Below are 23,223 nucleotides of genomic sequence, written 5' to 3'. Positions count from 1 at the left end.
TGCATCCCAGTCTACTATAGAATCTGTGGCTGGGCCCCATAGCAAGACTGGCCCCTCTAAGGGAGCCCAGAGCTTTGTTAGAGAAATTGGGGGGTGGGGGGACCACAATGAAGCCTATTGTCTTCTGTCCCCTCTTACAGGAAACAAAAGGCTCCCAGTCTCTGGGGAGCCCTAGCCCATGCCTGTCCCCTGCCCAACCCCCAATGTTCTGCACACAGGGAGGAGCCGGGGCCACTGGAGACAGGAGGTTTTATTGATGCTGATGGGGGTAGGAGCCTGAGGGGTGGGGTGGGGGCTGAGTCAGTCAGCAATGCATAAGGCCTGGGCACATGGAGACAAGTTAGGGCACATTCATCTTCTCAGGATTTTGTGGTTCCTTCATTGGGGAAGGGAGAGAGCATCTTGAGGGGGGAGCAATTCGAAGAGCAGCAAGGGAGAGGTTAGGGATGGCTAAGAGCTCCTAACCTGAGAGAAGGCACCACAATAGGCAGCAACATCTGTGTAGAAAGCTGGATCAACTGGTCAGTAGGGAAAAATGGGGAGGGGCACTGGGTTGGCTTCTTGGGGAAGGGTCCAACCTTGGCCTGGGTGAGCTCTCAAGAATACCTGGTATTCCCAAGCAGATTGGGACCCAAAGCCCCTTTCCCCGTGGGCCTCCTTAAGGAAAACAGGCATTCAGGGAGCCCCCTGGCAAGGGGTGCCAGAATTAGTCTTTAAGGCACAAGGCACAGCTGGGGGCAGACAAGGCGCCAAGGCACAACTGGTGGGGGGGCAGGGGCAGCCTCCAAGCTGAGTGCCAGGGTCACAAGAGGACGCAGGACCGCCCACGCTTGATCGGTGTGGGGTTGAGCACAGCCCGGACAGCCTCAGCAAACACTTCCTTGACGCCATCCTGCTGCAGGGCCGAGCACTCGAGGTAGCGCACAGCATGGATCTGCTTGGCCAGCGCCTGGCCTTGCTGCGGTGTGATGGGCGCCTGGCCCTGCTCCTTGAGGCGCCGCAAGGTGTCAGGCTGGGCTCTCAGGTCCTTCTTGGTGCCCACCAGGAGGATGGGCACATCAGGGCAGTGGTGGCACACCTCCGGATGCCACTTGTGCCGCACATTCTCATAGGAGGGTGGACTGGCAATGGAGAAACAGATGACAAAGACGTTGGTCTGAGGGTAGGAGAGAGTGCGGAGGCGGTCGTACTCCTCCTGGCCCGCCGTGTCCCACAGGTTCAGGTTCACCGTGCGCCCGTCAACTGCGCTCTGGGCGCTGTAATTGTCGAACACTGTGGGGATGTATTCCTTGGGGAAGGCGTTAGTTGTGTAGCAGATGAGCAGGCATGTCTTGCCCACAGCCCCATCGCCCACCACCACACACTTTATGCTCTGCATTCTGGGTGCAGCTGCTGCAGTGGAGGCACTGCCTCCTTCCCCTTCTGGGCCCCTCTGGATGCAATGACCTATGAACAGAGGAGAGGGACACGTGGTCAGGACACTCTTGGAACGAAAGAATGGGGGCACACAGAGGGAAATGACCTTCTGTTTTCTTAACCTGACACCATCTTATAATCCTATCAGGACAGACCTCGGAGACAGATACACAATAAAGAGAGGCCCTGAGATCATGCAAAGATGCTCAGATGTAAGGAGGCTGGCGCTACAGTATGTAAATATATTATGTGGAGCACATAAATTCTGGTGCCAGATCAACTAAGGTCAAATCCTAGCTTTGCTATTTTCTAGCTGTGTGACGCTGGACCAATTACTTAGTAGTTGGTGATTAGTGGGCTTGTTTTCTTATGTGTAAAATGGGAATAAAATAATACCTACTTCATTGGATTATTAAGAGGATTATATAAGGTAACACAGTAAAACATTTAGAACAATGCCTTCAATAAGTATTAGCTACTTTTATTTTTCCTCCAGGCAGTATAGACACAAAAGGACGGTGTACAGGTGTAGGGATCAACCTACTGACCCTCTACTAGGTATGGATCCCTCCCATTATGTACACTGGAGAGGGGTTCTGGCACAGGGCGCTGTCCGTCACTCTGAGATGCAGCCATGTGTGGGAACCTCTCCCAACTCAGGGCCAGCCCTGCCCAGCGCACTGATGTTTCAACTCCAAACCCCATATCTTGGCTACTGAGTACAACCCAAAAGGTGCAATAAGAAATCTGCTGAGTAAGGAGCACAATTCTCTAGACAGCTGCCCTATCAAAATCCAGGGTGCCCTGGGGAGGGAAAAGGAGGGTAAGCTAATCCCATTATTTCTGTAAGCATAATAGACCCTATTTGAATGAAGCAAAGGGGTGGCTCCTAGACATCAGCATCTTCTCTTGAGGTCCTTGGTGGGGTGAGGCAGATCCTCCAAGCCCACCCAAAAGGGATGAACGGAAGAATAAAACAAAACCTTGATTTCCCTCTTACTTTTCTGTCTCTTTTTTGAGACCATGGCACGTACCTCTGAAGAATTTCAGGGGCTTCCAGACTCTTGGGTAGAGAACACAGTGCCATTAAAGCTCTATCACTGAGAACACATGCTGGAGTCAGATTGGCCAGGGATTCTACTCCCAGCTCCACCAACTAGTCATGTATGATCTTGGGCAACATATTAAGTTTCCTGAGCTTCAATTTTCTCATCTGTAAAATGGGGGAAATCTTGCCTATTGTGTTACAATTGTTCAGAGTATGAAATGAGCTAATGTACGAAAGTGTTTGGCCTGAGGCATGGCACATAGGAAGTACCAAATAAATGGGCTGCTATAATTATTAGTGAGGTATGAAAGAAAGAGTCCCAGCTCCAACCATTACCCTTGTCCCCTTTGCAGCTCACGGGGCCTCAGGGTGAGGAACTGCTCTTCTGAGTTCTGGAAAGAACAGAGCTTCCGGAAACCCTGTGATTATTTATACTGCTGTGGCAAAGGTTCTCCTCTCATTGGCTACTTCCTCTTGGCCATGAGGGACTTTTGCTGGCCAGTATGTGACTTCCTTTCCCCGACTCTCACAACCAGGTCCCTGCATCCTAGGAGGGGACAGCCAATTTCATTTCATTTACTTATTTATTAGAGAGTGGGGAATGGAGAGAGAGAGAAAACATTGAGTAAGAGGAAAACACTGATTGGTTGACTCCTGCACACGCCCCAACCAGGCTAGGGATTGAACCTGCAACCTGGGTATGTGTCCTGACTGGGAATCGAACCTGAGACTTTTGGTGCACAGGACATTTCTCCAACCAACTGAACCACACTGGCCAGGGCTGGACAGTCTGTTTTAGACACACCCAGATATCCAAGTATCCCTTGCTCCATGCAAGCACCATCACCACTGGCCCATTTTTCTCCATTTCGCTTTATATACACTGCAAAACTGCACCCTAGTCTGAAAACCCCTTAACTCTCAGCCTGACCTCTCAAATACTGGTTCAGAAGTCTCAAAAATCAAATTGTAGATAAGAGGGAGATCCCATTGGGAGGCAAAAAGGAACTCTGGTGGTGTGGGACCTGCACAGGACCCAGAACTTAATCCCAGCTTCCTCCTAGTTTCTAGCTTCCCCCAGGACCAGCTGGGAGGGAAATGGTTTCATTCTATGAGGTTGTCTCTGGTTCCCATGAAAACATTTCTATCTTATTTGTGTGAATAAGTATCTGTGTCCAACTTCAGGACAGATAGAGAGTCTCAGGAAATGGGTCCAGGTAGGAGTTAAGGATCTTATAGGGCAGTGGAACCTCAGACTGGAAGTCAAGAGACTGAATTTCTAACCCCAGCTCTGTTCTGCTGCTGACTCACTGAAACCAAGCATGAGGCACTTACCCTCCCTGGGCCTCAGTTTCCCAGTCCATGAAATGGAGAGAAAACTGCCTGTGACAAGGGCAGTAGGTAGATGAAATGAGACACAAAGAGCCCTGGGAGCAGGGGATAGAATGATGGGGGTAGGAAAGGCAGGGGGTGGTGTGGGGGTGGGGTTGGGGCTGAGTCAGTCAGCAAATGCATAAGGCCTGCATACATGGGGGCAAGTTAAGACACATTCTTCTAGGATTCCGTGGCTCCTCCCTTGGGGAAAGGAGAGAGCATGTTGTAGGGGTTGGTGCTGTTACTTATGTCCCCTGAATTACCTGAGAGACCTTAGCATTTTGAGAGAACTCCTGGGCCTGTAAATCTTCAGTTCTACACAGAGTAGGGGCATGGGTGTGGTAGTATGTCTGGGAACTCCTCCCCCACAGGCCCAGCACTGGGTTGGCCCAGGCAGGAAGGCAAGAAGGGAGCTCTGGACAGCAGTCACAAGGCCCAGGAGACTGGAAGTTCAGTGGCTCCAGGCTGCTCTCTAGGGAGGTGGTTATCAACCCACGATCAGTAAATCAGCCCTCAAAGGAGTGGGGAGGGAGAGGGCAGCAGCTTCCGGACTGGCAAGGGAACAGGACTGACACCGGAAAAGGATCATGAGTGCGGTAGTGTCCAGAAACAAGCAGAGCAGAGAACGTGTGGTACAGGGCAGAGAAGCAAATTCCGGAATGTGACCTCTTGGGTTCACCTGCTGACTCTGTCCTTTGATAAAAAGCCCTCACAAGGTACAACCCTTTATAGATCACGTGGCATTGTTATTTGATCCTTATAACAACCCATTGGTACTATGTCTATTTACAGATAAGGAAACAAACTCATAGTTAAAGTAACTCAGTGTCATACGGCCAGTTAGCTTGGGAGTCAGGACACAAACCCGTTTTGCCATCCAAAGTTTGTGTTTTCCTCAATGCATCATAGAGCCTCCACATTACCCCTTACTAGCCAACTTCGTGACCCTGAGCAAGTAAGTCACTTCCCTTCCCGGAGCCTCAGTTTCTTTAACTGTACAGTAGGAATGACAATACTTGCCTTCCTTGACTCAAAGGGCAGCAGTGCTTTGTGAATTGGAAAGTTGTGCACACAGAAGCAAAGCCTCTCATCCCAATAGGCAGGAAGCACTGAATACGTAGGTGTCTGAGTGGTGGCATCAGTCTAGTACTTTATCCCAGAGTGTATCCCCTCTCACAGGACAAATGTTTACTTGGAAATCCTATAACCTGTACTGGATCAAATAGGTTCCCACAGCCCATTTAAGGAGGGTAGGGTCTAACCTGGGCCACATAGGAAGAAGGAACAGTCAATGCTGCAGGAGGCCAAATAAGAGTGGCCTGCTTGAGGTTAGGGTTAACTGTGACTTACTAGATGACTTTTATAAAAAGAACTTTGGACCGACCCTGCTGGTGTAGCTCAGTGGTTGAGTGTCAACCTATGAACCAGGAGATCAAGATTCGATTCCTGGTCAGGGCACATGCCCGGGTTACGGGCTCGATCCCCAGTAGGGGGCGTGCAGGAGGCAGCTGATCAATGATTCCCTCTTATCATTGATGTTTCTATCTCCCTCTCCCTTCCTCTCTGAAATCAATAAAAACTAAAAGAACTTTTATTTACTAAGTAAATTAATGATTGCAGATCTGTATATTATTAGCCAAATTACAATGACTTTTTATTCCTAACTTAATTAAGAGCATGCCTAGTCTCTCATTCTGGCATTCAGAGTTCTTCATACTCTGGTAGGGATTTTAGAGTTAGCTAGATCTGAGTTTAAATCCTAGTTCTCCCACTTATGAGCTAAGTAATAAAACCAACCTCATAAGGTGTTATAAGGATTAAATGCATTAATGTACAATATATGTGTAAATGTAGGTACTCTGCAAATGTGAGTCCCCAGCTTCCTGCTCCAGAGGGGTCGTCACAGTCCTCTTAAACAAGCCAGGACGATTGTTGCCTCTGAACTGTTACTCTTGTTCTTCCATCTGCTGCCATTCCCTCTTGCCTCTAGAATCTTCCTGACTCCTCAAGGCCTAGCTTAAACCTCAGAGCTTCAGAGTCCCATGGGGCTACTGACTTCTCCTTTCTTTGAACTTCCATAGCATGGCCAACCTTTTAACCCTTCTTTGGCTCCTTGTGATTCTCCTTCCCCAATAGTCATACATAAGTTTCCTAGTTTGTGGATGCCCTCCCCCACCCCATACTGGATCTTGAGCATCCCTCTTCTACAGAAAAACTAAGCACAGGGTTGAGAACACAAGACTGTGCAACCACTGCCTTCTGATCTGCTTGCTTCTGCCCCATTACTGAGATCTGGACAGTTGCCTCAAAAGCCCAGAATTGAACTAACACTCCCACGGCCAACACTGCAATACTGAATCTTTTTGGACAGCAGTGGCAGCCAAAAACTTTGACTGGGATAGGCAAAAATCTCTCTTTCCAGTACCAGCTTGACCTGACTTCAGCAGGGAGCCCATCTAGGGGAGCACAGCCCATGGGGACCTAACTCTGAGTATGGTTCCTGGAGCCCAGCTTGTACCCAGTGGGACCTTGTCTTAGGGTGTGCCTCAGGCAGACCCAGAAGTGGGGAGGGAAAGGAAGCAGAGGATTGCCTGATTGCCAGATCTCTGTGGCCGTTAGAGCAGGGGAAGTGTCCCAATTGGGAGTGGGGGAGGGGTGGGCCCTAAGAGATGGGGGAGTGTGAAGGCAATGGGAACCAACTTACCACAGCCTTTTAACCTACCTCCTTGACATGGGGCTCCCCGTCTGCAGCCCTCACTGAAACTCATTCTACTTAATCCATCTCTGGGCATTCTGATCCTGAACTCTGGCCACACCAACCTGATTCTCCAAAGCAGTCTCCACATTCTCTTCCCCAAAACACATCAAACAGCAAGCAGTATTCCCTTTCCTCATGGGAATCCAGCATTCTTCCCCTCTTCCATCCCCCAATCCCCAATGGGCAGCTCAGAAGTCCTCAGTTGCCTAAGGAACCCCACCCCTTGGTTCTCCAGGGCCAAGCACCATTGTCATCTCCTCCAGGAAAGTTTTGGCAAATCACCCAGGTCACAAGTGACTTATCCCATCCAAGGTCTGGTCCCTGTTTCTCTCACAGGCACATTGTATCTTGCAAGACATGGAGGCTGTTCTGAATCTTATCTAGACTGGGAGGACCTAGAGGGCAAGGTCCTGGGGATCTGTCTCCTTAGGCTGAACACAGTCAATAACTGAACTCACTTGTACTTCATGTCTTTGCACATGGGAGTTCCTCCTCCAGAAATTCTGCTCGCCCCTGTCTGATCCTCCCAGCCTTTCAGGGCCCAGATCTGTTCCCATCTTCTCCCCCTTTCCTGCCCTAGCTTCCCCAGCACTGTCCCTCCTGTTCATTGCACTGAACTAACTAGATGCCTCATGAGGAGGGAAATTGTTCTTTTGCTTACTTCCAGAAGTCCAGCAGAGTTCTGAGCAAAAGCTGCAGACTGACACATATCTCCTCCTCCATCAATGCAAACTTTGATTCTGGGAACAAGGAAGAGTCATAGGCCCAGGAGACACAAGACATGGGCAATCAACCTCCTCCTCCCACTGAGGAGCACAATTTCGGGTATCAAACACATATAGGCTAGACTGCCCTGTCTTCTACTGGAAGAGGGAGAGGGGTGAAGCAGGCACAGCAAGGCTAGAGGTGATGAGGAAGATGGGTACGAAAAGTGTTCCTGATAAGGCTAAGGATTGCGGGTATTTGAAGACCTGTGGTCAAGGGTTAAGCAAGGTCAGGGTCAGTGTTGAAAATGGCTTCAGAAGCTCGAGAGTCTGATTGTTTGTTTGTTTGGAAGGATGGAGGAGAGGTGATACGAAGAGGCTCAAAAAGGCTGCAGCTGGCTGCAGCTGGGCAGGGAGGAGGAAGCTGGGGGAGACATGAGATCATTGTGGGGCTGGGACTAGGCCAAGGGCTGAGTTTCTCTCTTTCTTCCCCTTCTCCCCATCAGCAGGGAACTAGACCCAAGAGAGCCTAGTTCCCAGCCTTACACACACACACACACACACACACACACACACACACACACACATACACACACACACACACACCACCCCATGCTAGAGAACTCTCCACCTCTTGCCATTCTCCACCCTTCAGCCTCTGCAGAGCTTCCTGCACTGCAGCAGGTAGGGTAAGAGGATTAGTTGACTCTACCCACTAGGGCCTAGAGAGGAGGAAGAAGCAAGACAGCTGTAGTTGGGAAAGCTATGGTGAGGATAGGACCCTTTCACTAAGTCTGAGTTCCCTTCCTTCTTTCACCATCCCCAGCACCTGAGGTGCTCCATAAAGGGTGAGCCCCAGGGCCAGGAGAGCTTTGCTTGGGGGAGCTAAGGAGGCCACCCCCTCCCCCACCAAGCAGCACAGAGGAAGGCTGAACACTTGCTTCCTCCTCCCTTCCCCCTAGCAGCTCAGGAGTCCCAGGGCCCCACGAAAGCCCTGTGAAGTGGCACTTCCTTTGCCTTTGCTCATTTCACACGGTGCTGTACAGAAGCACCATCCTCCCAATCCTACCCCCTACCCCCGAAAATACCCACAGAGAGACCCAGGGCCACACTGTCCCTTCAGCCCCGCCCCAGGCCTAAGGGGGTTTCCATAAGGGAAAAAAACATCAGGGAGGAAACTCCGGCATCTATTTTCCACAGTCAGTGGGGCAGAGCTAGAGCAGGGCACAGGGTACTCCCTCATCTTGCTGTCCTCTCGCAAAATCCCCCACACTCTCTGCCCTTTTCTCATCTCTCAAACTATAACAATCCTTGGACTTTGGGGAAAGGGGCCACAGTTCCTATCCCTGGGCAGATACTCGGACACCACTCAGATCAAGGCTGGCATGAGACAGGAGGGCTCACAGTGGAGGCCAGTGCTATGAAGAGCCTCTTGGTTGAAGGAGAGTCAGAGTTATCAGTATTCTCTATGCTCTGTGGAGGCATTGATAGGCAACTCCATGTTGAAGCTGAGTCACGAGAGACAAAGTTGGGAGCAAATCTAGGACAAGGGCCTGGATCTCCTAATACAGCCTGATGTTACTTCCATAAAGGAGATTATTTTACTCAGGCCTGGGAATGAGCCTATCATCTCTCTGACCTCATTCAGGAAGATCCTACCACGGTTTATCCCTTCAGGAAAAGGCCAAAGGGGTCAGGTTGAAGTCTGAGCCCTTTTTGCTTCTAAATTCTCAAGCTTTTATACCTAGTCTATACTGGGGTGTCCATGATTTAGAACTGACATTATTAGACAGACAGCCATCCTGGCTCTGCCCTAACTGAGAAACTCCTCCTTCAGCTTCTAGCTCCTGGGGAGATGCCCTCCCCCCATGACATGAGGACAAAAGAGGAAGCTGGACTCTGGACAGGAAAACCAATCTGTTCTGGGGAGGTGGCCCAGGCTTTGTCTTTGGTTTCCCTCCTCAGAGACCCCTACAAGCCTCACCACTAATGGGTCTACACTGTGCATGGAGGGAGGGATCTTCAGTCTGGGTCCTGGCCCCCATCTTCTTCCCAAACGCCCATCTACCCCCATTCAAATATCTTCCCAACTGTCTTACTATAGCCACAACCTCTCATATCTTCCTGCTCATGACCCCCTAAAAGCTCACATCAGCTACCTCATTTGCCCTCACATCTTGCCAGAAACAACTCTCAGATCCTAGATTCCCAACCAGGATTTGTGACAATCTCAGAACGGCCACTTCCTTTCATTTCAGGACCTTGACCTTATTTCTTTAGCCAAAACCTCAATGAGCAGCCTCCTAGGTTGCAGGCACCTCCCCTCCTCTCTTGATATTTTCCCATTTAGATCCCTATGACCCTGATCATATTTTTTTCAGCAATGACTTTCTTGCAATTAGCTCAAACCTTCAGTGGGACCAGATCTTGCCTGGGAGAAACCCTGTCTCATCCATCCTATCTTCAACCCTCAGAGACCTGTGGGTTTTAGTTATGCAGGATCCTAAAATAAAGTATTGGGTTGCAGGCCAGGAGTCAGGACTCCTGGGTGGTTTTTTACTGAGTGGTGATGCTGGGAAAATGCCTTGCAAGAATATCCTTCCCCAAGAAGGGGTTTTATGTATGTCCCTGAGATTTCCTCTGGGGCCAAACCCCATATACCTCCCAGAAATGAGAGTAGGAGAGACTGGTGGGTAGAAGAAGGGACAACTCACGGGAGAGGGGCAACTGTGAGAATGGAAGAGATTAGAATGGGAACAGCCTTTAAATCTAAAGGTGCTTGGGAATCCCAAAAGTATAGCACTTGCTCCCCTCCATTTCTTTCTTTCTCTCTCTCTTTTTTTCCCCTAGTGGAGATAAATAAATAGAGTAAAATGAGGGAGGCAGCGAGAAGCAAGATCTCATAACATGCATCCCAAAGGCTTGAGGAAAGAGTTCTAGAATGGGGACAATGTGTACTTATAAAACCAATCTAGACTGAAGTTAGACTCAGGAGAAAGACAGGGAGTAGGGTCCTATCTAGGGTGAAAGGGGGAATACTAAGGATGCCAGAAAGCAGAGGAGCGGGGTCAGCAGACTGCAGAGGGCTTCCTGTCACCAAGGCCCTGACGTAGCCCAGGGCATGGGGTATCCAGCCTGGGCAGGACCCGGATGGAAGACAGCATGGAAGAAAGGGCAGATACTTTGTCTCACACCCTTCTTTTCCTGAACTGGCACTAAAACATTAAAACTGAAGTCAGACTAGCTATAGTCTTCTCTCCAGAATCTTGCCTTTCCCCCTTCCCTTTCCATCTGTCACACATAGTTGACCTGGTCGCATTCTCTCCAACACCATTGTTGGAACCAGTAAGTATTGGAGTTAGGGACCTTTGGGCTGTCCCCCACCCTCCAGGCTTGGCCTCATGATTAAGCACCCAAGGGCCGGGGTGATTTTGATTTCCCACGGCCTCTTTCACTAGTCTTATTCCTGCCACTCTACCCTGACTGCTACTGTCTGCTTCCTCCTACCTAACCACAACCTCACCCACTACAGGTTCCCTTCATTCTGCTGGCTTTCTCTGCTCTGGGCCCTCTCAAGGCTGAGGGCAGTTATTTTGTCTCAAAGAGATAAAAATGTAGACACACAGACACTTGCACACACACACACACAGAGAGGTTTTCCAGCCCTTTAAGGATCTGTCACTAGGTGGTTGCAGCCTGCATCTCTGAGCTGGGGAGGTTTGAAAAGGCTCTCAAACTCACCAAAGATCTGACCCCAGAGCTGGAGATAAGCGGCTGAAGGGAAAAGACACAGAGACGGGGATCGAGAAGGATGAGGAAAGATAGAGGAAGCAAGAGTGTGGAGCCAGAAGCTGGCCAAGGAAGGGAAGGGTATATAGGCTGCAGGGGGCAGAGATGGACAGAAGGGCAGGGTAAGTGAGAGGCCAGGGCCTTGGCAGGACTGTGTGTTGGGGAAAAGAAACTGAAGAAGATGGGAGAAGCGGGTAATGGAGGGTTCGTGGGTAGTCTAAAGAGAGAATGGAGGAAGACAGAGCGAGGATGTACAGAATTCAGGGACTAACAGTGAGGGGTGGTTGCGGATAATAGGGGGAGACTAGGAGGTGGTTCCCAAGCATTTCCCAGGGCCAGAGCCCTTGCTTCCTCCCAGAAGCCCTATCATTCTCTCCATCTTCTGGAATTAGTGCTGCTCTGTGATGCCATCTTGTCAGAGACTATCAGTGCCTCTGGATGAGAGTCCTTCCACTTCCAGTCACAGGACAAGACCTCCCTCAGTTTACCCACAAAGGAGCAAGGCCAGGCACCCGTCGGCCAGGCCGGCGGATGTTTGCTAACTAGAGACCTGTTGCTTGCTTCCAGGGATGAAGAGGTTTGACCTCAGGAAAAGAAAACAACAAACGATACAGAGAGAAGGACTGTGGTCAGCGCCACCCCCACCCCCCCCTTCTCTCGAGCGCAGGGGACCGCTGGCTGCAGCCGGAGAGCCGGGTCCGAGTTGGCGGCGATCCTCCGGGCAGGGAGCTCTTCCTCTGCAGTGGAGGCTTCAGAGGCCAGACACCGCCCCCCTCGCAAGTGTCACAACCGCCGCAGCAGTGGGAGCGCCATCTCCAGCCCAGGGGGCACCCTCCTCTCACGCACTTCGGGACACCCCCACCAACTTCGGCGGGCACCCCACTTCTGAGTCCCCCATCCCAGCTCTAAGCTCTCCCACTTCAGAGACTTTTCTCGCGGAGCGGCAGCCTTCCGATCTCAGGGGTCCCCCCGCAGCCCCCGGGAGCCGGTGCAGCCCCCGCCCTACAGGAACCCACCCTCCCGGGGCCGCCGCCGGCTCGCAGGGACCGGGTGCCCGCCCCGCCCGGCGGCCGCGCCCGCCCAACTTGCAGCGATCCCAGAGCCTCCCGCCCGCGGCCTCCCGCAAGCAAACTTCCTGGGCCCGCGCCCGCGCCCACTCCCGGGCCGGCAGGGCTCCCCACCCCCGACCCCCAGCCCGCCGGCCCGCGCCGGGCCTCACCTGGTGCCCTCCCCGCCGCGGGGGAGCTGGGGGCGGCGGCAGCGGCTGGCGGCTCGAGAAGGAAGTGAGAGCGGGAGGCCGGAGGAAGTGGGGGGGGGCGGGCCGGGCGGCCGGGGCGGGGCGGGGCGCGGGGGCGGGCCGAGGCGGGGCCCAGTCGCACCAGGAAGTCCGCCGGCCGGCGGCCCCCACCCTCGGTCTCCCCTCCACGGGTCTCTCCCCTGCCGGGTCCTGGGGCTCCCCCACCCCTCTGCCTCTGTGTCCCTTAAGGTCAGGCCTCCCGTCTCCTCCTAGCCGTCCCCCCCGCCCCCCAGAGGCCCTAACCTAGGCTCTAGGCTTCTGCCCCCTCCCCGTATCTCGCCCCCACCCACCGCGGCAAGATGCTGAGAACAGGCGCCCCTAGGCCTGGTGCCTTCAGTCAAGTGCAGGGATCGAGCGATGGTCAAGTCCCGGGCTACAGCGGGTCAAGCTGGGCATTCCCCACCCCGGCCCCGAGCTCCAAGGGGGTGCGGAGTGGTGCCGAGGTGGTGATTCAGCAGTGGGAAGGCCCCAGACCCCTGGGGAGGGTGCGGACATGGGGTGGGGGTGGGGAGGGGAGCTGGCGTCAGCACCCGGGGAAAGACAAGATCAGCAGAGGCGCAGGCGGAGCCGTGGGCCCCCCAAAACAGGATGTCGCGTCGTCGTTCCGCACCCGACCGTTCGGCGCGCCCGGGCTCTGGGGAGGGGGCGGGGCGGGCCGAGGACGTGGGGCTCCCCGGGCCCCCTCTTCTCGCGGAGGCGCGCAACTGCTTGGGGCTGAAGGACCGCACCCAGGCCTGAAATCCCCGCCCGGGCCCGGAGGACGGGAGGGTGGGCGGACTCGTGGGCGCCCTCTGCTGCTTCTGCTCCCGGGCGTGGTGCGTGGAGCTCTGACTTGAGAAGGGACATCCTTGGTTCAAAAACAACTTGCTGAGTGCCTACCACGTGCAAGTTGCTGTATAGGAAAACCGAGAGGCGCTTACGACAGGCTCACTGTCTCCAAGAGAAGGATAAACTTAGAGAATGAATAGCTTATGCTTTCTCAGCCTCAATTCTGTCTTCGGAATAACCTCTTCTTCATCCTGTAGTTGCGAAGATAACATGAGAATGGATGTAAAAGGCCTTCTGTCAATGCCTAGCTCAAAGGAAATGAGAATGAGTTCCCTAAACACAATGTGCCTGCCCATATCTTTGGGTCTTTGCGCATCCTACTCCCTCTGACTTTTCTGTCTTGACTGCTAGGGGAAATAGACGCGTCTTTCACAATCTGGCCCTAATGTTCCCTGCCTGGCTGCCATTCTTACCCTTCCCACAATGCGTGCACACACACACACACACACACACACACACACACACACACCACCTCTGCCATGCACTTAATAGTCTCTCCTAATGCTGTCCAGTGGAAATATAATGTGTACCATAAATGTAATTTAAAATTTTCTAGTAATGACATTTTTTAATTTAAAAGAAACAGATACAATTAATTTTAATAATATATTTTACTTAGCCCAACTTATCCAAAATATCATTCAACATGTAATCAATATAAAAGTTATTGGTTATAAATGAATAGGATATTTTACATTCTTTTTAAAAAATAAGTTTTATTCATTTTAGAGAGAGAGAGAGAAACATTGGTGAGAGGGAGACATTAATTGGCTGCCTCCTGCACACCCCTACTGGGGATCCAGCCCGCAACCTGGGCATGTGCCCTGACTGGGAATCAAACCAGGGACCGGTTGGTTCATGGGTGGAGGCTCAACCATTGAACCATACCCACAGGCTCTTTTTGTTTGGTACTAAGTCTTTGAAATCTGGTGTGTTTTATACCTAACAGTACATCTGAATTTTGGCTAGACACATTTCAAGTGCTCAACAGTACATATAGCTAGTGAGTATGGCACAGTGAAGTTAGAGCCCCTATCAGATTCAGGCTGGTAAATGACTGAGCAGATTAATTCATCCTCCATGCTGCTTTTAGGGAAGCTTCACTTGCCCCCCCCACCCCCCAGGCAGAGTTTGGATCTCTCTTCCCCCCTCCCCAGAGCACTTGGGACCCAGCTCCTCTCTAGAGGAATGGAGAGCTGGAAACGCAAGGGAAAAACCTGGTTCCCCTCATAACCTACTGGAAGCACATGGCTGGTGGTTGGCATTAATGATGAAGAAAGGACTGTGAGTTTCATAAAAGACAGGGTTCAGTGGATGACCACATCGTACAATGACTTCTATGAGCCATTAAAAACTATGTCCCAGAACAAAGCTTTCTGAGTTGTGTTCTTAGAGTTCCCTTCCCAGGATTTGAGGGCAGGAAAATAGTGTAGTTCTGACCTCCCTTCCCTTCAACCAGAGTTAGTTGACTTTTATCAGATTTACATACTAGTGTTCTGGGTAAAGAGCTCATTTAAAAAGTTTTCGGTGAAAAATACTAGAAAATCAATTTTAGAAGGATAGTGGTAAAAGTAGGATATCCGTTAGATTCAGTAGACCAAAAGGCTGGATTGGCAGCCTGTTGTCAGACTGCGTTTCCTGAGCCCCTGGTTGGCCCTGGTTTAGCTTGCTTAGGTCAGAGAACTTGACTTGGCCTTGAAGATTCCATGGTCTGGTGGGATATGAGACTTCTGCATATAAAGCTACTAGAGGACAAGTAAAGAGCCCAGGGCTGAAGTCTGCCCTAGACAGTTTTGCTCAGTGGATAGAGCATTGGCTTGTGGACTGACGGGTCCCTGGTTCAATTCCTGTCAAGGGCATGTACCTCAATTGCAGGTACTATCCCCCCATCCTGGTCGGGGTGCCTTCGGGAGACAACCAATCAATGTGTCTCTCTCACATAGATGTTTCCCTCTCTGTTTCTTCCCTTCCCTTCCACTCTTTCTAAAATCAATAGAAAAATATCCTCGGGTGAGGATTAACAAAACCCAAACAACGATAACAAAACCAAGAAGACCTGAAGTCTAGTCTTGGTTTGTCCAGACTGACTAGGGAAACTCTAGGTTAGGCCTCACCCTTCTCTGGGTCTAAGACTCCTTCACTGGAAAATAAGGGATTGAACCAGATAATACCTTCGAGCTCTGACCTATGATACACTGTTCAAAATAATAATTAAGTAATTAAGGTTTATGCATGCAGCATATTGCTCATAGTTCTTTCATACTAGTTAGGTCATCTTGCTTTGTGCTCTAGTTAATTGTATCTGTACCTACTGTCTGTCTTCCCCACTGACTGTAAGTCCTTTGAGGTTGTGTCTGATTCATCTCTGTGTCCACCCATTGGGCCTGGCACAGGCAGGCCTGAGCACACGTCTGGCTTCAGTATATGTTTGTGGAATTAAATTGTCTTAATAAAGCACGAATATGTATAGAACCATCAGAGGCCAGGTGACTTGGAGCCACTTTTATGGCACAGAGATAGGAAGGGCCAATAAGGTCAGAGGAGAGGGAGACAGGTAGATAGGTGGGACTGTTTGCAAAGGCTTCTCGGAAAGGGAGGGACTCCGCTGAAGAAGGTAGAAAGAGAGCACAACCCCAGAAGGGCTGCTGCTTCTTCCTGCTCTCTCACTTGCCTTCCCAGAATGGGTGAGCTCTTTGTGCTCACAAGCAGCTGAACGACAAGGACACCACGTTGGGACGTTTAGAAGTGAGACACCATATGAAAGCATTTTGTTGGAGTAGAATAGAGAGATCACAGACAAATAGAGAGATTAAATAGCCCAGGATTCAAATCCTGGTTGTACAGCTTACATTGTGACCTTTGACAAGTCAGTCAAAAGGACCACTCTCTTTCATTTCTTGAACACACATTTATTGAAAATCTTTTCTGGGCCAGGTATAGTGTCACACCAAGGATGCAGGCGTAAAAACATAGACAAGTCCTTATCCTGATATAACTGGCAAAGAAAATAGATTTTTTTTCTAATAAAAAATTATACTTATTGAGAAGCATTCAGAATGTCAACAAAATAGCTGCATTTTTTTTTGCAATTAAAGAGTGGTATTCAGTTAACAAAACAACAATTATTTTATAGAAGTTGCATCAGAGACAATTGAAGATGTAAAAACTACCACCCCATATATAACTAATTTGTGCTGTGCACCAAGAACCTGCTTTAAATTTCCATGCCAGTTTATAGGCCCTATACTGTACCAGGCAAGGTTAGTGGCTATTGAAAATACCACCAGGACAGGGCTATCTAAAGGCACATTCGGTAGTGGGTTAACTATACAAGAAAAGACAGTCTACAGTTTAAAAACAAATCTTACACACCCTTACATTTCAATTTTTTTTTTCTTTAGAAGGAATGAGTTGTGTCTCGAGGTGGGGCAAATGCTTTATAGACAAGGTAAAAACTGTGCTAGAACCAACTTATTCTTTCTCCTCCCCCGCCCCTCCTCCTCTTCTTTCTTCTCCTCATCCTCTTCAACTTCCTCATCTTCCTTTTTCTTGCCCCTTTCAGCCTGACAACTCCCTTTTTTGCTGCATCAGGGTCTCCTTTAGCTCAGTATGCAGCAATATCTTTTTTGTACTTCTCCTTTAGCTTAGCAGCTGTCTTCTCATCAGGCTTGCTTGTCACCCGCAGCAGTGTGATTCCACATCTCTCCCACCTTCTTCGCAACATCACCAATGGGTTAGCCAGAATGCTCTCCTTTGATTTTTGGGCAACACTTAGAACAAAACAAGAAAAAGGCCGAAGGAGGCCTCGTGGGTGCATTGGGATCCTTAAACTTTTTTTGTTTGTTTTCCCTTTAGGAGGGATATAAGTTTTCATTTCTCTTTCATAATGGGCTTTGTCTGCCTTTGCCATGTCTTCAAATTTTCCTTTCTCTTTAGCACATATGGTCTCCCACCTCTCTTAGAAAACTCGGAGACGTTGACTGAAGCATCTGGGTGCTTCTTCTTGTGCTCCTCCTGGCAAGTGTGCACACAAAAAACATGTGATGGTTCAATGGATAGAGCAGCCATCCGTAGACTGAAGAGTCCCAGATTCGATTCCGGTCAAGGGCATGTACCTCTGTTGCAGGCTCTATCCCTGGCCCTGGTCCGGGCACATGTGGGAGGCAACCAATTGATGTCTCTCCCCCTCCCTTCCACTCTCTCTAAAAATCAATGGAAAAATATCCTCGGGTGAGGATTAACAAAAACAAAACAAAAAACATGATGACATTTTGCCTCTTGGCTTCTTAGGATCCCTTTTCCCATGTTTAATTATTTTTCCTCAGTAAGCACAGAGTTGCTCAGTGCCCATCTGACTTGCACTTGCCCTTGCACTGTCTCTACGGGGCTCAATGTACTGCAGTGGCTATGAGAGCCAGAAGCCAGGGAGATAGCTCTTAAACAGGTAATCATACACAAGTATAAAAGCATATAACAGAGTTATTTTGTTTCATTTTAAAATGAGAATGAGAATACTGTGTGCTTTGCGGGATTGTGAGGATTAAATGAGATAATATAAGCATCTAGCAGATTGCCCAGGGTATACTAGTAACAAATGAACATTAGTTCATTTCTCCATATGCCCATGGTGTTCTCAGGTTCTTCCCCCTCACCAATTCCTCCTTCTTTCTCAAGGTCAAAATGCTAAAGCTGACTCGGTTCTCCTACAGGAGCAGGGTGGAGACAGAGAGGAGGAGAAGGGCCCTGAACTGATCTCACCCCTGCCCCAGAAGCTTCTAGCTTATTCCTGTAGTTCACCAGTGACCCGTAAGGGTTTTCTGCTTCATCCAGTCCCAGTCTCTTTAGGCTAACCCTAAATCAAAGTTCTCCTTTGACTCTGATGTGGTTCTAGGCACCTCACCTCTTGGGACTCCTCTGTATTCCCTGCTCTTCCCTCTCTCAGTCTGTCTGAAGAGTGGAAGTAGAAGTCTGCCCTTCATTGCTATCCCTAAAGACAGCCTGATGTCCCATTTTGTGACATGGGAAAATGAGGGGCAAGACAAGAGATGGCAGAGAAAGAACAGGGGAAGTGACAAATGAAACAAAATTCTAGAGTAGCATCCTCTGATCCATTGTTCCTGATTCTCTCCAAGAACCTAACTGGATAGCGGGAGGAGGGACCAAGGATATGCCCTATCCTCCAGGAGGGTCCCTTCTCCCAAGCAGGCAGAACAATAGTTGTCTTATTTGCCTCAGGGACAGCTTTGCATCTTTGAGGTTTTCCAAACTAGGTGGTACCCAGGTCACCTGGCATAATCCCCTCTGAGAAATTCCTTCTTCTTCAGCCCTGGTGTGTCCAGGAGCAACTCAGTTTGCACAGTTACACAGCATAGCCAGGATGTGAATCTAAGCAGTCTAATTCCAGGACCCTTCATCCTCATCTGTGTACAAGCCTTTCTGACTGCTTTAGGCAGCTACTTATCCCTCTTCTGTGCCCCCTCACCTGCCCCTGTACCAATTCCTTTCAAGACATTATTCACAAGTACCAGTTGCTCTTCTAAAAACTGAGCTCTCTGAGGGTAGGAACTGGGTTGTTACGAACAGGGGGTCAGTAGATGTTAAATGAATGAGTGAACATTGGCAGTAAGACTCTAGAACTGATTCTGGCAGGGGAGATGATTCTCTTTGTGAAACTAGCCTGGGAAGGGTTGTTAGAAGCCAAGATCTCTTTCCCTATTCCCTATCCTGCCCGAGTCTGGCAGCTTCTCAGTGATAGCTGTACTTGCCATGTTTGGACACCAGGGAGCTCCACAGATAACACAGCCTGGACTCAGAGATTCTTAAATTTTTCTGAGCCAGAGATTTAGGACTCTATTACACTTCTGCTGAAGATTCACTTTCCAAATGAAAGCTATTGGTATCCAGAAACCCTGTAATGTACAGGAAGGACAGCTAGGCTGCTGTACAGAACTCACATCATTCATTATTCACTTTTATTAAGTACCAGGTAAAGTCCTAGCCTGGAAGAAAATAAAGATGAATGAAACACAGTCCTGGATGAGCTCAGGGGCTAATTCGGAAAGTAGATACTTAAGAGGTAATCACAATCCAGTTATATAAGCACTCTAAGCAGTGTAGCAGAGACAGGGCAAGTCAGGGAAGGTACTGAGTCTTTTTTCTTTTTATTTTTTAATATCTTCTGGTTCATGCTAGGCTGTCACCATTGGTCAAAGCATGAATGCTTTTATTTCACTCGAGCTGAAACTTTTAGGATAGAGAGGAAATCCCAAAGGAGAAAGAGAGCTTGATGTGGTTGCCCTGTCGCCTTCTCAGCCTCAGTTTCTTCATGTGTAAAATGAGTATAGCCTCTGTCTTATCTAGCAGAGTTCTTGGAGGGAGGAAATGAGATAATAGATATGAAAGCTATTGAAAATTATGGAATAGAGGCACGAGAATTGTTTATCCAATTTGATTTAACCAACGTCTGTAGAATATCTATTATGAGCAAAGCCAGAAGGGTGATTCAAGGGAGATACACCTGGCACATGTTAAATGCTTAGTGTATAGGTTGTAAGAAGACAGATCACAAATAAAAAGCTCTCTTCTTGCAGAGGCTACAATCACGCGAGGATCCAACATAGGGGCTACTGAGTTGAGAGTCACAGCTTCTTATCCAGGAAGATCCATGAGGTCTCAGGATGTTCCTATCTTGTAAAATTTTAAAGCTGAACTGGATCTATAATCGGGTACCTACTCAACCTATAGTTGGGGAGACTGAGATCCAGAGAGGAACTGGATTTTTTGTTGTCACATCATGATTTTGGAGGCAGAGAGGAGATCAGAATGTTCCTTCTGTTGTCCAGACCATGTTTTTGGCTCCCAGACACTATTTAAAAAAAAAAAAATTATTGATTTTTTTTTTTTTTTTTTACAGAGAGGAAGGGAGAGGGATAGAGAGTTAGAAACATCGATCAGCTGCCTCCTGCACAGCCCTTACTGGGGATGTGCCTGCAACCAAGGTACATGCCCTTGACCGGAATCGAACCTGGGACCCTTCAGTCCGCAGGCTGACGCTCTATCCACTGAGCCAAACCGGTCAGGGCTCAGACACTATTTTTCATTGTGGTAAAATACACATAACATTAAAATTTACCATCTTAACCATTTTTAAATGTACAGTTCAGTCATGTTAGCGACATTCACATTGTTTTGCAACCTATCTCTAGAACTCTTTTCATCTTGCAAAACTGAAACTATATCCATTAAACAATTCCCTATGCTCCTCTGCCCCCAACCCTTGGCAACCACTATCCTACTTTCTGTATCTATGAATTTTACTATTCTAGTTACATTGTATAAGTGGAATCATATAGTATCTGTCTTTTGTGATTGGCTTATTTCACTTAGCATAATGTCCTGAAGGTTCATCCATATACTAGCATGTAGAATTTCCTTCTTTTTAAAGGTTGAATAATATTCTATTGTATATATATACCACGTTTTAAGAATCCATTCATCTCTCTGTAGGCACTTGGGTTGCTTCTACCTCTTGGCTATTGTGAATAGCTCATAGCTGCTATGAACATGGGTATGCAAATATCTTTTTGAGACCCTGTTTTTAATTTTTTGGGCATTATATGCACAGAAGTGGAGTTATTGGATCATATGTTAATTCTATTTTTTTAAGTCCCAGACACCATTTTAGCCTCACAGGAAATGCAACAGGTTCTAAAAGATTTGAGATATTGATGTGAAATGGTAACAGACCCTTACTTCCTGCCTCTAGGCTCTTTGTACCAAATGGGTTATGGGCCCAAAACCCCAAAGAAATCATGTGGCAGCTAAGAGAAATGATGCGGTTGAATTTAAAGGAAGTTGTAAGCATGCTTTCCTTTCCTTTATTCTTCTGTGTTCTCTTAGACAAATGAGTGAACAGGCAGATGGGTTCGCTTACACAGATGTGACAAACTAGCAGTCTGAGTGTTTCAGGCTGCAGATGTGTTTTGTGGGGCTTACACTTTTAAAAAGGAGTTGCTAATACTAAAAAAAAGGGACATATAAAAAATCCGGTTTTTCATCTTCTCTTAAAGATGATCCAGCAATACTGAGTCTACCTTCCTGCCTGCTTTCCTATGTGCCATTCTCCCCACCACTTCCAGTACTCTCACCTACTTCTCTCAATTGTGTTACCTATCTGCCTGCTTTTCCATTTGAGTTTAAGACCCTGGCTCAGAGCATAGGTCTACTAATAGGTCAGGGGCTCATTTTCTCTTCTGGCCAATTTCTCAGCACACAGTTGTTACTCAATAAATATTTGATTGATCTTATGGATTAACTCATGTTAACTTACTATGTCCAGGGCCCATGAATGCATCCTTTTCCTCAGAAATGAATAAGGCACAGCCCTTGGCCTCTGAAAACTCACAATCCTATGGGTAGGGCAGTGGTCAGCAAACTCATTAGTCAACAGAGCGGCAAACCGCGGCTCGCGAGCCGCAGTTTGCCGACCACTGGGTTAGGGGGAGGCAGACATGTGTATGGCCCAATTCTGGATTAGAGGGAGTGGTCAGAGTTAAGAGTTTCAGAAAAGAAGACCTTGAACTTTACCTATGAGAGGCCAGCTATTGGAGGAGTTAGGAGGGAGTGTTTTAGACAGAAGCAACAGCAGATACAAATGACTTAGGTTCTATGTGTTTGAGGAACTTAAACAAGGTCAGTGTGACTGGAGCTTAGGGAGAGTGGTAGTAGATGACGTTAGATATGTATTTTTATATCAACAATCTAGCCCTTAAGCCAGGCAGCTGTTGGGCAAATCCGTGTTCCAGCTTTGGTGGGCTTGCTCAGAACAGGTAGTTAGCTTAGCACTGTCAGTCAGAGGAGGGACTGGGCCTCATTCCTCCTCCTGCCTCCGGTGCCAAGGACAGGGTAGGGCACAGAACAGGTTTCTGTAAAGATTTGCTGACAGCATACTTGAGAAGAGAACAGGAAGTGCAGGCTCTGTTAAAGGAGGCCCAGGAGCAGCTCTCCCTTCACTGGGGCACTAATTCTCAGGTCCCTAACACCTCCTGCAAGTGACAAAGAGAGCTGGGAGTGTGAGGTGCGGGCAAGAACCGGCTACAGGCCCTACTCGCAAAAAACCTCAAAGGGGAGTGGGCTTAAGAGGCAGGTAGGAAAGTTAAGGGAGGGCATCCTACTTAGCTTGGATGAGGCGGGGAGGGGTCTGGAAGGCAGATTGGGCTCTTCAGCCGAGACTTAAGGGATGTGTAGGGCAATTTTACCTTTAGAGGTGTGGACTTTTCCTTTTCAGGCAGTCCCTAATGGGCCTCCCCTGGGGCGGGTCCTCGCTTTACTTCCCAACCCTCTGCAAAGGGGTAGGGCCTTCCAGGAGCTCGTGTTCTATCGGCAGTACCCAGATTTGCCCGCCAGGAGCCGCTGCACACGGGTGACGAAGAGCGCGGGTTCCTAAGCTGCAGAGAGGCGGAAGCCGATTGGCTGCGAGGTGCGGCGGAGGGCGGAGCTTAGAAAGCCGGCTCTGAGTAGGGGGCTGGGAGCGCACCCCAGGCCAAACCGGGCCGGGCCGTAGTCGCCTTAAGCAGCCCCGGGCGGCAATCTTTGTGCCGCGGGCCTCTGTCCAGCCCGGCTCGAGAGCTGCGGCGAGTGGAGCAGCACTGAGGCCCGGAGATCCGGGCAGGGCAGCTCCTGCCACCGTCGTCGCTGCCGCCGTAGGGCCTGGGTTACCTGAGCCACTGCGTGTCAGGGGCCCGTCCGCCCGTTCGCGGACGGTTAGCGCGGGAGAGACTCTCGTCGGGGAAAGGGAGGCCGGCATCCGACCCTGGGCGCGGGAGAGGGGTCCCAGCGGAGACGAGCGCGGGCCGGGGGCCAGGGGAGCCCGCCGGGGGTTAGGGGCGCCCGGTGGGTGCCTCCAACAGGTTATTCCGGGATAAACCGGGCGCAGGGGCGGGCCGGGCTTCGCAGGGGGCCGGGCGGCGCGGGGCGGGCCAGTGGGAGAGCACGCCCCCGCCCGCCCAGG

At 49.6% G+C, this 23,223-nt stretch overlaps 1 protein-coding gene and 1 pseudogene across 3 annotated transcripts; both read right to left on the bottom strand.

Annotated features, from left to right (window-relative positions):
* Window positions 1-252: 252 nt before the first annotated feature.
* Window positions 253-13,035, bottom strand: RHOG (ras homolog family member G). Of its 2 annotated transcripts, none has more exons than XM_079788715.1 (2): window positions 12,677-13,035; window positions 253-1,446 (listed from the first exon to the last, which is right to left on the bottom strand). In XM_079788715.1, exon 2 carries the CDS (start codon window positions 1,376-1,378, stop codon window positions 803-805), a length of 576 nt encoding a protein of 191 aa, XP_079644841.1. In that variant the 5' UTR covers window positions 1,379-1,446; window positions 12,677-13,035; the 3' UTR covers window positions 253-802. The 2 variants fall into 2 exon arrangements, with proteins under 2 accessions (XP_079644841.1, XP_079644840.1); XM_079788714.1 differs by lacking the exon at window positions 12,677-13,035 and adding an exon at window positions 12,309-12,440 and having other exon boundaries at window positions 254-1,446.
* A 3,616-nt stretch (window positions 13,036-16,651) lies between these two features.
* LOC307110136 (high mobility group protein B1-like) lies at window positions 16,652-17,282 on the bottom strand (annotated as a pseudogene). The gene has a single exon. The product of its transcript is annotated as a high mobility group protein B1-like (transcript).
* Window positions 17,283-23,223: the final 5,941 nt, after the last annotated feature.

The sequence above is a fragment of the Cnephaeus nilssonii genome, assembly GCF_951640355.1.
Source record: "Cnephaeus nilssonii genome assembly, chromosome: 13".
Taxonomy (NCBI): domain Eukaryota; kingdom Metazoa; phylum Chordata; class Mammalia; order Chiroptera; family Vespertilionidae; genus Cnephaeus; species Cnephaeus nilssonii.
This window is presented reverse-complemented; position numbering and strand designations above follow the sequence as displayed.